The 14,633-nt window shown below is 31.5% G+C and overlaps 2 protein-coding genes across 2 annotated transcripts; both read left to right on the top strand.

Annotated features, from left to right (window-relative positions):
* The first annotated feature begins 7,683 nt into the window (after positions 1-7,683).
* Positions 7,684-8,292, top strand: LOC142606532 (serpin-ZX-like). The gene has a single exon (XM_075777863.1). The coding sequence runs from the start codon at positions 7,684-7,686 to the stop codon at positions 8,290-8,292; it is 609 nt and encodes a 202-aa protein (XP_075633978.1).
* A 4,578-nt stretch (positions 8,293-12,870) lies between these two features.
* LOC142606531 (serpin-ZX-like) lies at positions 12,871-14,633 on the top strand. Its single transcript, XM_075777862.1, has 2 exons — positions 12,871-13,272; positions 13,863-14,633. The coding sequence occupies exons 1-2, from the start codon at positions 12,871-12,873 to the stop codon at positions 14,631-14,633; spliced, it is 1,173 nt and encodes a 390-aa protein (XP_075633977.1).

Genomic DNA, 14,633 nt, shown 5'->3' with positions numbered 1-14,633 from the left:
ATGGGGTTCCTGTTTGTGTTGTTTGTAGTATGTTTCGTGGTTCCCACGTTTATTATGTCGAAATTTTGTGCACGTGTATAGGTGGTTAAAAAGTAAGGGGGAGCTCATGACATTCCACAACAAGTTGCAATGTATACACGTGTCCGTATTCTAACGAGTTCAATGGTTAGTGGTCACTAGATACAAATCGGACCTAAAAAGTAATTTAAGTAGTCAGCTTAAAGCAGAATCAATAATAATTTAATATTTATGATTTGTTATGAAAATATTGTAAAAATATTGTGTATGTAATATCTCTTTATGTTTAATATATCTTGCAAGAGTCTTGTAATTTAAACTACACATCTAGGTTTTAAATTCATAATGATGTGGGAGACACAAGAAGATTTTTATTTAGTATTAGTTATGTTTGTAAATCAATTGTATTTTTATGTTTTAGGTCTTAGTAGTTTATTAGGTTATTAATATTTTAATTTGAAAGCAAGGTTATTTTCATAATAAGGCAATTAGGGTTTCTTAGCTAATTAGAACTAGGGTTTAGTAATCTTTTATAAGCAACCTATTGTACTCCTTGAGGAGATAGTTGATATTTTAATGAATGAAAAAAATGGTTGTTTGGTCTTTCTTTGTCTCCTCTTCTAAGCGTGAAAGCCTGCATAGGACAAGAGTGGAACAAATTAGAGGCAAGACTTAATTAGATGGCTTCAATCTTTGACAATGGTTAGAGAGGAAAAGTGAGAAATGGTTGAGAGGGTGGGGTGAGGAAAATTCATTTCCATCACGTTCCCTCTTCTAGGCAAAGCATAGTAGGCAGGGGTATAGGGGGCCTTTTTTTTTTCGTGATGAATGTATAATAAAAGTGGTATCGATAGCTAATTCATGTGAAGTGATGTTCAAAATCACAATTTGCCTACAATTTCTCTAGCATTGTTGCTTTGCATTAGTATCCGTTTGGATGTTGCTGATATGAAATGAATTATGTGTCTGCATTTTGATATGTTAGTCAATGCACTATTCACAAGACCCGCAAGTACTTTTTTCAGCAAACTCAACAACCTAACGTCTAGATTGGTCACCTGACACCCAAATCAACCAGCAATGCGGACCACAAATGAGCAACAATAAGTGACAAAATACAAATGCTTTGTGAAGAGAGAGGGGGTGTTAGAATTTAGGATAGAGGGGAGTTTAGAATAAAAATAATTAAAAAAAAAATTGGACATAAGATTCTACAATGATTAGCCACAAAAAAAGAAAAAAGAAAAAAGAAAAAAGAAAAAGTCACTAACTATAGCAATTTTACTTGTTCGAGATATTATAGCTCCAATCAGTTCAAACCGATAATAGGCTCATATCTAACACGGCCTTAGAGTCTAGTTTGATCTTGGCCAACTTCGCATAGTACTAAAATCCAACACCCCCTCATACATATTAAAACCAACCACAGATTCTTGGGCCTACAATAGGTTCGGATGTCTTGGGCCATAAAAATTTTAACATTATCTAGTTGTGGAGTGAAATGTAGCATAGTTTTTATGGGTAACTTTTTCTCTTAAAAAAAAAATTTTTATGGGTAACTCACAATAGTTTGACTGAAAAATGATAGGTCTAATAGGGAGTATATGCTTTAAAATTATCACATTATCTATACAATTTAGAATCGCTTAAAGAACTCATTTTTGATAATTTAGTGCAAGTAAATATATTTGCTTGATAATGCATCCGTACACAATCAAGAAACACTCCTAACTACTGTTTTTATGAATTTGTTCCTCCTTTGCCAACTGCAACTCCCAAGAGAATTGCACAAGCCTCTGTTACTATTAAGCCACTACTTCAAGAACTTACCATCCTAATCAGATAATACCACAGATAATCTAGCTAGATTCCATTCTCACCACCCTTAATCCTCTTATAGAACCATCACCAAAACCATCAATTTCTCCAGCTAAACATGAAACCGACGTTCATCACCAAAACCATCAATTTATAGCTATAACCTCTTCTCTTTTTTTCAACTCATTAGCCCATGGCCTTCCAAATTTTGTGGCCTAGGGATGGCCACGGGCCGAGTTTGAGTTGTGTCTACCCAAATCTAATCCGAACCCAATACCTAAAACCTGATTCATTGGTATGGAACATATCATATTTATTTGATTTCATGTGTATTATATGAGTTTTTTAAAGATTATTAGCTTCTTCTTTTTTTTTAAAATGCCAATGGTCTAGTATGATTAGATTGATATGCCTTGAGAATGGCATCTATGACAATATTGCAGTCTCCTTCAATTGTCACGTAACGAAGCTTGTAACCCTTGCCATGAAAAAAAGAAAAAGAAGCAAGCTTGAACTTGTCTCAACATTGGATGGGCTTGTGGATGGATACCTAGGTATTCACGTGACCTTTAAATGTTATAAAGAATTGGAAAAAAATTGTTCTCGATTCTTTTGTTTGGCTAGTTGAATTGGTAATATCATAAATACTTTGTTTAATATATTTAAAATTATAAAAATAAATAATAATTTTATAACTAGGTATTTACAAGAAAATATTTAAAATAATTTGTATTTCAGTTTTAAAATTTAACGAGTTTGAGGTCTATACTTTTCAATAAATTTGAATATAGAATAAGTATTTTCAACTCAAACTTGTCTTTTCCTAATCTTAAGTAAGTGCAGTGAATTGAACTTGATTGTTTAAAGTACATTGAAATGCTATGCTTATGTCGCTAAACATGAACATAACAACAATAAACATTACAGTTAATGATGATTTCTGTTAAAAGATTGGCAATATGCTAAATGTGGAGAGATTTGCATGCATGCATTAATACATTTCAAATGTGGGCTTAAACTTAGGCACCTCATATGGGCTGTGATGATGCTCGAAAATCAGTAGGCTAGAATGCTTCGGACTACGGTGATGGCTTTAGGACTTGAATGGAAAGAAAATACTATCAAGGGTGATCGGTGTAACCTAGCCAAGGACCCTCCGACAGTTAAATCAGTTTTCTCTCTAGAGCACAAGGATAAGAATATATGTATAGTTGAACATATTTTTGTTGATTGAGGCTTGATCCTTTTATAGAGAATTAGAAGTTGGTCCACTTGCTCGGATCCACTATCATCATGGGAGATGGGTGGAGTTAATGGAGAAAGTTGAGCGAATTTCGGGGAACCTTCCCCATTTTCTGGAATGACTGATCGTGGTTTGATTATGTAAAATTTGTAGAGAATTCTTTTGAAATTTACTAAGTGTCGTATGGCCGTCCATTCCTTCACGATCTATGGACGGTCATCCTTGGTCGTCCTTACCCTTGTGAGCCATGGATGATTAACTTGATTTGGACAGTTATAATATCTCAAGGAGGGATATTGCTTATGTTTGGGGTGTTTCTATTGGGCTTCTTCCTTTATAAAACCCATTGGACGTGTTCTTACCATCGACGACCATTATGGACGAACTAAACTTGGTTTGAACCCTATCAGGTTGCATTCAAGGATTTAGTTCTCCCTCTTGTTAAAATTTTTTTTTTAATTTTGTTGAGAATTTGAGAAATAGAGAATAGTCAAAAGAGTAACCTAACCCCCCATAAAAAACCAAAGTTAAAGTGGGCAGCTTGGGCCAGAACTGGTACTGTAACTAATAAATATTGGCCCACTCATGTTAGAAAATAAGAGGTCCGTTCATATTACATACAGTGGCACACGCAATATGTGTGGCTTTTTTTTTTGGTTAAAAAAAAAATAATTATAGGTGTTGTGTAGTTATAGCCATAAGAGATTAAAAAAAAAAAAAAAGGTTAATTATTTGAATGGCTATGAAAATTTATTCAAGTTTTAGAAAAGAGACTCCAAATGAAGGGAGGAAAGTGAAATTACGGGTCCATTTGGTTGGGAGGATGAAAAAGTGGGAGGATAGAAAAGTGGGAGGATAGAAAAGTTTTTAGTTTTCCACAGTTGTGTTTGGTTGAGAGAGTGAAAAAGTAGAGGGATGAAAAACTTTTTAGTTTGGTTGAAAATAAAGTTTGTATAAATTTACCATCATGTCCCTCTTAAATAAAAGAGAAAGTAATACATTATACTTTTTTTTTTTAAATTGTATATAGATTAAAGTAGACATTTCAAAAAAATAGCATAAAAAATCATCCAAAAGTGTTTTTTTAAAAAATAATAAAAATAAAAATTAAGAGAAAAAAAAAAGAAAGAAAAGAAGAACCCTGACCAAACAAAAGAAAGAAAAGAAGAACCCTAACCAAACAAAAGAAAGAAAAAAGAAGAAAGCAAAAAAAAAAAAAAAAAAAAACTAACGTTACGTGGAAATGTCAAAAGAAAAGAAAGAAAAAAAAAAACCAACACTGCAGTAGAAAAGTCAAAAGAAAAAAAAAAATGAAAAAGAGCCAGAAACGTCGAAGTTAAAAAAAAAAAAAAAACTAGAAAAGCGAGGACAATTTTGTCAAAAATAATTTCTCATTTTTCGTTTTAATTTTCTCTCCAATTTGAAGAGATTGTATTTTGAAGAGGGAGGAAAGAAAACTTGTAGACTCCACCACTTTTCTCTCCCTCTTTCTCTCAACCAAACAGTAATTTTTTTTAAAATTTTGTTGAGAATTTGAGAAATAGAGAATAGTCAAAAGAGTAACCTAACCCCCCCGTAAAAAACCAAAGTTAAAGTGGGCAGAACTGGTAGTGTAACTAATAAATATTGGCCCACTCATGTTAGTAAAAAACTGTCGGACTCGGCCCATCCAAATCACAAGGCCCGTAAGTGTAGTACCAATGAATCCAAATACCCACTAACACAAGATAAGGGCTTTAAAGTCTTGAAAAAGTAGCCTTTCTCTCTCTCCCTAAAAGCCCATGGGCTCCCGGTGAATCCCAATAAAAAAAATAGAAATCGCAAAAAAAAAAAAGAAAACCCTAGTATATATATACCACTAATTAAACCCTAGCAACTAAATTCCTTTGCCCTCAATTATCAAAGTATCAAAAAAAACACCCGGAAACCCTAGCAATGGAGACATGCAGACTTCAACCTACCCTTCCCTCACCTCCAATTATCGGTGTTTCATAAAAAAAAGCTAATACCCTACCAATGATAAGTCGATTTCCAAAGCACTTGGGTTTGCAGTTAGCTAAGCAAAATATTCTCAATGAAGCCGAGAAGGGTTTCGAAAAAAACTTGGCTTGCTCACCACTATCATTTGCTACTATATATAATGAATATTCTCACTTCAGGATCAAGCAAGCATGGATTGAAGGATAGGCTTTTTTTCTTTGGGTTGCGAAACCATGGATGAACTCGACAACCAGTCTTTACAACTAATGGATATTGTATCGACTAAGGACACTTGGGAGACTGGAGATCCTCTTCTCACCTTCGCTAATGGTTTTTGGATTGATCAAAGGTTTTCTTTGAAGCCTTCTTTTACAGAAAATCTCCAAAATATTTATAAAGTTGAACCTAAAGCCTTGGATTTTGAAAACAATTAGGTAACCTCTATTTTTATTTTTATTTTTATTTTTTTGCGGATATGTTTTTTTCTTTATTTAAAAAATAAAAAATTATTAATATATATCTAGAAATTTAGAATTTTTTTAGATACATAGTAGTTAGAAAGTTGATATCGATTATTTCTTGTGATAGACACTATCTTTGAGTTCCTTTACGTACTAGAAGTACTGATGTATCCAATGGATACTAACTTATGGGGAACATTTAGAGCCTTTTTATATGGTATGTTAGTTTTAGTAATCAAGTCCATTCATATTGTTTCCCAAAACACAAAAGAAAATAAAAGGTCCGTTCATATTACATACAGTGTCACACGCAATATGTGTGGCTTTTTTTTTTGGTTAAAATAAATAAATAATTATAGGTGTAGTGTAGTTATAGGCATAAGAGATAAAAAAAAGGTTAATTAATTATTTGAATGGCTATGAAAATTTATTCAAGTTTTAGAAAAGAGACTCCAAATGAATGGAGGAAAGTGAAATTAAGGGTCCATTTGGTTGGAAGGATGGAAAAGTGGGAAGATATAGAAAAGTTTTTAGTTTTCCTTAGTTATGTTTAGTTGAGAGGGTGAAAAACTAGAGGGATGAAAAACTTTTTAGTTTGGTTGAAAATAAAGTTTGTATAAATTTACCATCATATCCCTCTTAAATAAAAAAGAAAGTAATATATTATACTTTTTTAAAAAAATTGTATATAGATGAAAGTAGACATTTCAAAAAAATAGCATAAGAAGTCATTTAAAAGTGTTTTCTTAAAAAATAATAAAAATAAAAATTAAGAGAAAAAAGAAAGAAAGAAAAGAAGAACCCTGACCAAACAAAAGAAAGAAAAAAAAAAAACTAACATTACGTGGAAATGTCAAAAGAAAAAAAAAAAAAAAACCAACGCTACAGTAAAAAAGTCAAAAGAAAAAAAAGAAAAAAAAAAAGAGCCAAAAATGTCAAAGCTAGTTAAATTTTTTTTTTTTTTCATTTTTTACTTCAATTTTCTCTCCAATATGGAAAGATTGTATTTTGAAGGGGGAGGAGAGAAAACTTGTGAACCCCACCACTTTTCTCTCTCCCTCTCTCTCTCAACCAAACAGTGAAAAATGTCATTTTCTACCCTATTTTCCTCTCTTTATTTTCCATCATCCCTATTTTCACCACAACTAAACATACCCTAAATGGCTCTAGAAGCCTAAATGGGAACAAAAGTAGTTTTGTTTTTGTTTTTGTTTTTGTTTTTATTTTTTATTTTTTAGAAGCAAGGCAACAACGAGAGTTGGAATATGAGTGATAGTAGTTTATGAATGACTAAATTTGAGGGATCTAAACAATAGCGTTGTGTTGTTGTTATCGTCCTATATACTATATTTATTTTAAAAACATATGGATTTCAATTTAGTATTATAGATTTATAGGGTTATTATTTGGAACTCAAAAGAATTGGGAAGTCTATTCTTTTTCATATATAGATTATCAAAATGTTGTGTTTTAATTTTGAGAAAATTTATGGACACAACTTTTGTGGCACAACTATTACAATAACCTTAACATAATTGACTGTAAATAGTAGGAAAAAAAATGATGAATTCATTTGAAAGTAATAGACTATCATTCAAAGTTTGTCACATTATAGTTGTGATATAAGTTGTGATACAAAAGTTATAGTATTGAAAAAACCCTTTAATTTTAATATGTTTGATAGGTAGAATAGATACAAGGAAAATATTTATGGCTCCTATGATAAAACACCCTCTATTTCATTAAAGAAACGTTTTTATATATGATCACTAATTCTAATAAGTAATAAGATAGTTTACTCAAAGAATATCAAACAAAATTTAGGCAAATATATTATTTTTGGGTTGCTTAAGTAGTAGTATAGAATAGTTAATTTTAATCGGTTTCAACTAATATATAAGATGTGGCAGAAATATCAAAAAATAAAAATAAAAAAGCTCAACCACTTCCATATTGTTATCATAATATACATATATATATATATATATATATATATATATATAGATGTTTTCCAATATACATGATAATCATTTTTTATTATTTTTTATAAATAATAATAATTCGACTATTGCTACTACTCATCTTGTGATAAATTAATTGTTAATCGTCGAAATGATTTTGTGAAGGGTTATGTGGTGGAAAAAGTGAACTCATGGGTTAACAATGAAACTAAAGGATCTTGATGACCAAACAGCACTCATCCTTGCAAATGCTCTTTACTTCAAAGGAATTTGGGAAGTTCCCTTTGTCGATGAAATGACTAAAGATGATAAATTTTACCTACTCAATGGAGAAGAAGTCGAAGTTCCCTTCATGTGTGAGAGAATTGGCACACATCTTTATGGATCCTTTGATGGTTTCAAGGTTCTCAAGTTGCCTTATAAAAACAAGCAAGACCAACGACAATTTTACATGTATTTTTATCTTCCGGACGAGAGAGATGGGTTAACGAATTTACTACACCAGCTTAATCCCAATTCAGAGTTCTTAAAGCATCAACTTATGTTGAAAAAAGAGCGAATTAGCAATCTCAGAATTCCAAAGTTCAAGTTTCCATATGATTTTAATGTTTCAAAGGTTATTAGGTCATTGGGATTGACACAACCTTCCATAGTGCTTCATCTCCTGATGGTAATGAAGTTGTTGGACCCGCAACAGCTATTGGGCACAAAGCATATATTGAGGTTAACGAAATGGGAACAGAAGCAGCCGCTGTCACCTATAGTTGTCTTCTTGGTTGTGCTCAATTTTGACAACCACCGCCGCCCTTGACGTTCAAGGCTGATCATCCATTCATGTTCATGATCATGGAAGACATGTCTAGGATACCCCTTTTTGTTGGAGCTGTGGTTAATCCTCTCTTGGAAACATTATGTTGTTTTCTTTGTTTTTCCTTATTTGTCATTGGGATGATATAGTTTAATACTTTCTTTTTTAAGTGACAATACTTTCTCATATATGAATTGTTTTTAACTTTTAATATATATATATATATATATATATATATATATATTTTTTTTTTTTGCTTTCAATTTTTTTTTTCAATGTTATAAGCTTAAATCTTAGTGTGGAAGGTAGAGTGGTAGACATAACGTTAAAAAAATCCAGCTCACATTTATATTATATCTAGTTATCTACTAGGCAAATAACCCATGCTTTGCATAATATGTCTCTAATAAACAAAGTTGAAACAAAGTTTTTATCCGTTTATATAACCTTTCAAGAGAACTTCATAATTGTATCTGACTTTACAAGAATTTCTATTAGCAAATATGTGTGTGAGCGTGTATATGTTGAAAAGTCAGTCGATGCTCACTATTAAGGTTTGCTTTATTATTTCATGTTGGCTACTAATTTTTTGACGCAGTTTACCTTTAAACCGGTGTAGAAATTATACTAAAAAAAATACGTGGATTTTAAATTCCTACTTTTATGGTGTAGAGATTATTCTAAAAGCATACGATGGATTTTAGATTCCTACTTTTATTCAATGATAAATACAAATAAATGATAGAAATTAAATATGATTATTTCTTCTTTTTTTTTTGAGAAAACAAATATGATTGTTTCTAAATAGATAGCCATTGCCATTCTTGCATAATTTTAAATTTTATTAGGGCCATTAAAACGGCTGTTCCAATTAAACGTAGTATTTTTTTCATATCTACATAATGAAGGATGTTCACAATTTTAAGTATCAAATTCAATACTAATTACAAATTTATGTAATCTGCATGCATATAAAAGTTGCCAAATGAGTTAAATGATTGCTACATCCAAATACAAAGCACTTACTTTAGTTATGAACCATGTATATTTTGTTTCCCTCCCAACTAGTTCTATAGTAAGTTATGATTACCTAACATACCAGTTGAAATTATCAGAAGTGGAGTGTAGAAATAAATTGCATTGTAATATTATTTAGTGAATTGATTACATTCGATTTCACAAGAGATAATTTACAAGAGATAATTTAAAAGCTATGCTTTGGAAGATGGCGTGGAAATTGAATAAGGATCTTTTTCTTTTCCTCAAAAAAAAAAAAAAAAAAAAAGGGTGTAAGCTTTGATAGTTGGCAAACCCTTTTTTGTTTTTATTTATTTATTTATGGAATTTGATGATTATAGTTGAAGATGAGAGATTTGCACCTTAGATGCCTTCATTGGAAACATCAAAAGATATCAAGTATTAACTAGTTAAGCTATAAGGTTCTGGGTAGAAAAATGACAAAACATTGGTTAAGTTCACATCAATACATAAAACAAAATACAATTGCGAGCCTCACTCTCTCATTATATAGCTGGCCATATATCTTGTATGCATGAACTCATCCTTTCATTGCATTTTTATGTGCGTAAGAGTTCGTTGGCCAGTAGACAATGCAACTTGAGACCTAAAACAACAAATTACCATCGAAAACTTCCTAGAGAACCCTCCAAGATCTCAGTTTGTAGACAACGGATAATAATATTACATATAATAAAATAACTCACCCAGATATATGCGTATGCACTATGCTTTATGCCTAGTCTTGGACAATTACAAACTATTGTAGAATTGAAGGTTCTACAATAATACCAAATATTCTTGGGAGAATCATGGAAAATTTGCTAATGAAAGTGGGTGACATCAACCTATTGCTTTGGTTTTTTAGCTTTCCAAAAAATCCACAATGTTATTCAACAGGCTATTCTGTGATTCATTTCCTGTTATCACATTCAAACATATATACACCTTTATTTCATGTTGGCTATTAGTACTCTTTGGACGGCCAAAATGGGAATATACCCATTTCGGCCAAAAATTTCAGCAAAAATTTCTCATTTTTGAAACTATTTAGGATATGCCCTCTGTTTTAAAACTTTATTTTCATAAAATTGAGTTTTAGTGTGAAACCCAAGTTCATGGAACTTGAGTTCCACAATATATATTTTAAGCTTGATTTGGCTATAACTCGATTTTCTAAAAATCGAGTTTCACATTGAAACTCGATTTCAAAATCGAGTTTCAAAACAGAAGTATTTCTCTATATAGTTTCATAAATGAAGCATTTTGCTAGATCTTTTCACTAAAAGGGGTATATCCCTATTTTTGCCCTCTTTGGACGTAGTACTTTCAAATCGATGTATAGGAATTATACGAATAGTATACATACATAGATATTAACTTTCTACTTTTATATAATCTTCAATATATATATATATATATATATATATATATATATATATAATTTTTAAATTATAAGAAATTAAAACTATTTGATGTTGAGTAGAAATTAAATATGACATTTTTTCTAAACCGATAGCCATTCTTACATAATTTTAAGTGTCTAATCTAAGTTGTCCATAAAAATCACTAGGAAATCCTGACCATAATCTATGTATAACAAAATTCGCATTCAGCCGGAAAAGAAAATTAAAAAATTGACACTTTCAGGCAGAATCAATGCGTAGCATGCCAAAAAAAAAAAAAAAATTCCAAAGAGTAGCATTCTGAGTTTTTATGCTGTTAGAGGTGGACTTTGTGTGTGGCCTTTCCTCACTTCAAATCCCCCACCTACGCACCCATCACTCTAACCAAAGAATAGATTGCTTTTTAGCAGCTAGTGAGGCGACTCATGAGTCCAATACCCATATATACAGACAAGTGAAGGGAAGGACAAGCAAACAGGGAATAAGGTCCAACAGTACTGTCCAATGATATTTTTGCGACCCTTTGTGGGTTGATCAATATTATGAATTCATTGATTAACCATCAGTAGCATCTTTGTGAAAAGTATGGATATGCTTATCTAGTGAAGGAATTGATGATTACCCTTGACCTAGTGTGAGGGAGAAAGACAATGAGAGAGGAGGATATAGTAAGGGATTCAATCTCTTACTGGAGGCTGTACCGGTTTGATCAGTGGAACGATATATTTTTGTACCAGTCAATACCAGTGTACCGTTTCAGATTTACCATTATTTTTTATATTTATAAATATATGTATGTATGTATGTGTGTGTGTATATATTATAATAAATATAAAAGTTTACCATAAAATATTGCCTCAATTCAAAATAAATTATTTATGGTTTTAGACTTTAGTATTAATTAAAAGAAAAAAAAAACACAATATAAAAAATAGAAAGCTTAATTGTTCATTGCATACTAAGAAAACAAATAATACTAATAAGTTAATGCAAGTAAGTTATCGTTCTGCCCTTACAAAAATTCAAAAATTACAAAACTAAAATAAATAAAAAAACTTTTTTCTGTACCGGCTAGTATTGCCCGAAATTGGTCGGTACGGCCGATATTTAAATCGGTACGAAACGTTCACGTTTCTATACCGGTATACGTACCGGTACGGTACATATTGGCCAGTACCAGTACAGTATCGACTACCTTGAGATATAGCATTTAAGAAGCTATATCTAAGTTTTGCTATTTCGGAATATAATCATGTAGCATCTAAGGAACTATATCTAAGTTTTGCTATTTCAGAATTTATTTTTTCATGGTTAGTGGTTGTTAGCTGATCAAATAAATCTTTCCTTTTCCTATATATATATATATATATATATATATATATATATATAAAAATCTTTCCTTGAAATTTATCTTTTAACTTTAATTATATATCTTTCTTTGGACTCAAAAAAAAAAGTTAATATACTTTTATGATCTTAATTTAATTACTGTGTTTTTGAGAAATTTTTTTTGAACTACATAGTAGGGCTAGTTCTAAAACTAATGAAAAATGGAAACCAAAAAAAATCATTTTATCTTAATAAACAGGAACTAGGAAGGGATAAGATAAGATTATATTTGCTTTTGGTGAATTATTGGAATCTTAAGGGTAGAAAACAGAGAGAGTTGTTTCAAAAAATAAATTAAAAAAAAAGGAAGAAGAAGAAGACTACCAATTTGTCATAGTTAATAAATATCAAAGTATGAAAATAATGTCTTTCTTAAAAAAATATATAAAAAAAGCGAAATTACACTATTAATTTGCCCTACGTATGCTATTGGTCTCCCAAGTTTCAAGTGAACATAATTAGTACCTTAAGTTTTCAAAATAAGTAATTGCGCTCAAGTTAACTGAAGAACTTATATGGTTTATTTTGAAAATTTAAGATATTAATTGCTTTTACTTAAAACTTGAGGAATTACTTACTACTTGAGGAACTGATTAAGCACAAATAGTAAACTTCAAAGACTAATAAAGAATGAAAATAAGGAAGAGAGAGAAAGCCTTAGCGTGACTACATGGCCTTTCCGGTTTCTGTGACAAAATATATATAAGCTAGTGCAAAATCATAATAAAACCCTCGCACTAACAAGCCGTCTTTGTTCCCAGCCAAAACCATGGACTTCAGTTTGCAAATAGTGAAGCAAGCCCTTCTCAATAAAGCCAAGCAGGGTTTTGGCAAAAACTTTGCATGCTCACCATTGTCAGTCGCTACCATGCTGAGTATGCTCACTGCGGGAACAGATGAGCATGGATTAAAGGACTTTCTTTCTTCTTTGGGTTGTAAAAGCATGGATGAACTCAATAGCAAGTCTTTAGAACTGATGAATGTTGCATCAAGTAAAGGCTCTTGGAAGCCTGGAGATCCTCTTCTCTCTGTCGCTAATGGTTGTTGGGTGGATCAAAGATATTCTTTGAAGCCTCTTTTCAAAGAAACTCTCCAAAGTATTTATAAAGTTGAATCCAAAGCCATGGATTTTGAAAATAAGGTAATCTACTCATGTCTTTCTGTGTCTCAGGTATTTACTCTTTCTTTTTCTTTTTGATGTGAAAACCCTAGCAAGATTTTTAGCGATTGAAATCTTGTAAAAAGAAATTCCGAACATGATGAATCTTGATTACAATTTAGAATATTAAATTGTCTTCTTGACCATGAAAAAAAAATTAATATTTTCTTTTGAAGAGAAAATTTGATATAATCATTATAAAATCTATTTCTGATTTTGACTAAGTTTAAAAAAATTGGTAGTTTCTATGTTTTCCAAACCAAATAGATGAATTCTGGAGCCACAAGCCGATTCAAATTGAATCCAAAATCAAATGTTTAAATATTAAAATTAATTTTGAATTTGAAGATTATTATGAATAAAAGATGAATGTACGGATTGAATGCTAAATAAAATTTGATTGGTATCGTGCATGCTAAGAATATAGTAAATATGTAATTCAATGAGATTCAAAAAAAAAAAAAAAAAATCAATTGCATTACCTTTCTTTGATTAATTAATTCGACTATTGCTGCTACTATTCCTCCTCTGCATGGTTACTTTGGCTGTAAAGTGCTGATGAACATAGATTGATGGTTAATCATTGATATAATTTTGTGAAGGGTGATGAAGTGGTGGATGAAGTAAACTCATGGGTTAACAATGAAACCAAAGGGCTTATACAAGGGATCCTAGACAGTAGTGAAGATCTTGATATGCTCAAAGTTATCCTTGCAAATGCTCTCTACTTCAAAGGAACTTGGAATCCTATCTTTGATGTTAGCGATACTTCTGATAAAAACTTTTATCTACTCAATGGAGAAGAAGTCAAAGCTCCCTTCATGTACCAGGGGTATGGATACGAACAATATGGATCCTTTGAGGGCTTCAAGGTTCTCAGGTTGCCTTATCAAAATGAGCAAGATCAACGGCGATTCTCAATGTATATCTATCTCCCAGATGAGAGAGACGGGTTAAAGAATTTACTCCAACAACTTAATCCCAATCCTGATGAGTTCTTAAAGCATCAACTTATGTTAGAACCAAAAATAATGAGCTATTTTTGTATTCCAAAGTTTAAGTTTTCGTGTCGTTTCCAAGTTTCCCAGGTTATGCAGGAATTGGGATTGAAAGAGCCTTCTATAATGCTTTGTTCTCCACACGGTCAAGAATTTCCTGCATCTGCATCTATTAATCATAAGGCAGTTATCGAGGTTAATGAAACAGGAACAGAAGCAGCCGCTGTTACTGACTTATACTGTGGTTGTAGTTTAGATGCTCCACCACCCGTACCACCATTTGTTGCTGATCATCCTTTCGTGTTCATGATCATGGAAGACGAGTCTAGGATACCCCTTTTTGTTGGAGCAGTGGTTAATCCTCTCTTGGGATAA

The sequence above is a fragment of the Castanea sativa genome, chromosome 8, assembly GCF_040712315.1.
Source record: "Castanea sativa cultivar Marrone di Chiusa Pesio chromosome 8, ASM4071231v1".
NCBI classification, from domain to species: domain Eukaryota; kingdom Viridiplantae; phylum Streptophyta; class Magnoliopsida; order Fagales; family Fagaceae; genus Castanea; species Castanea sativa.
Note: the sequence above shows the minus strand (reverse complement) of the source record. Positions and strands in the feature narration are given on the sequence as shown.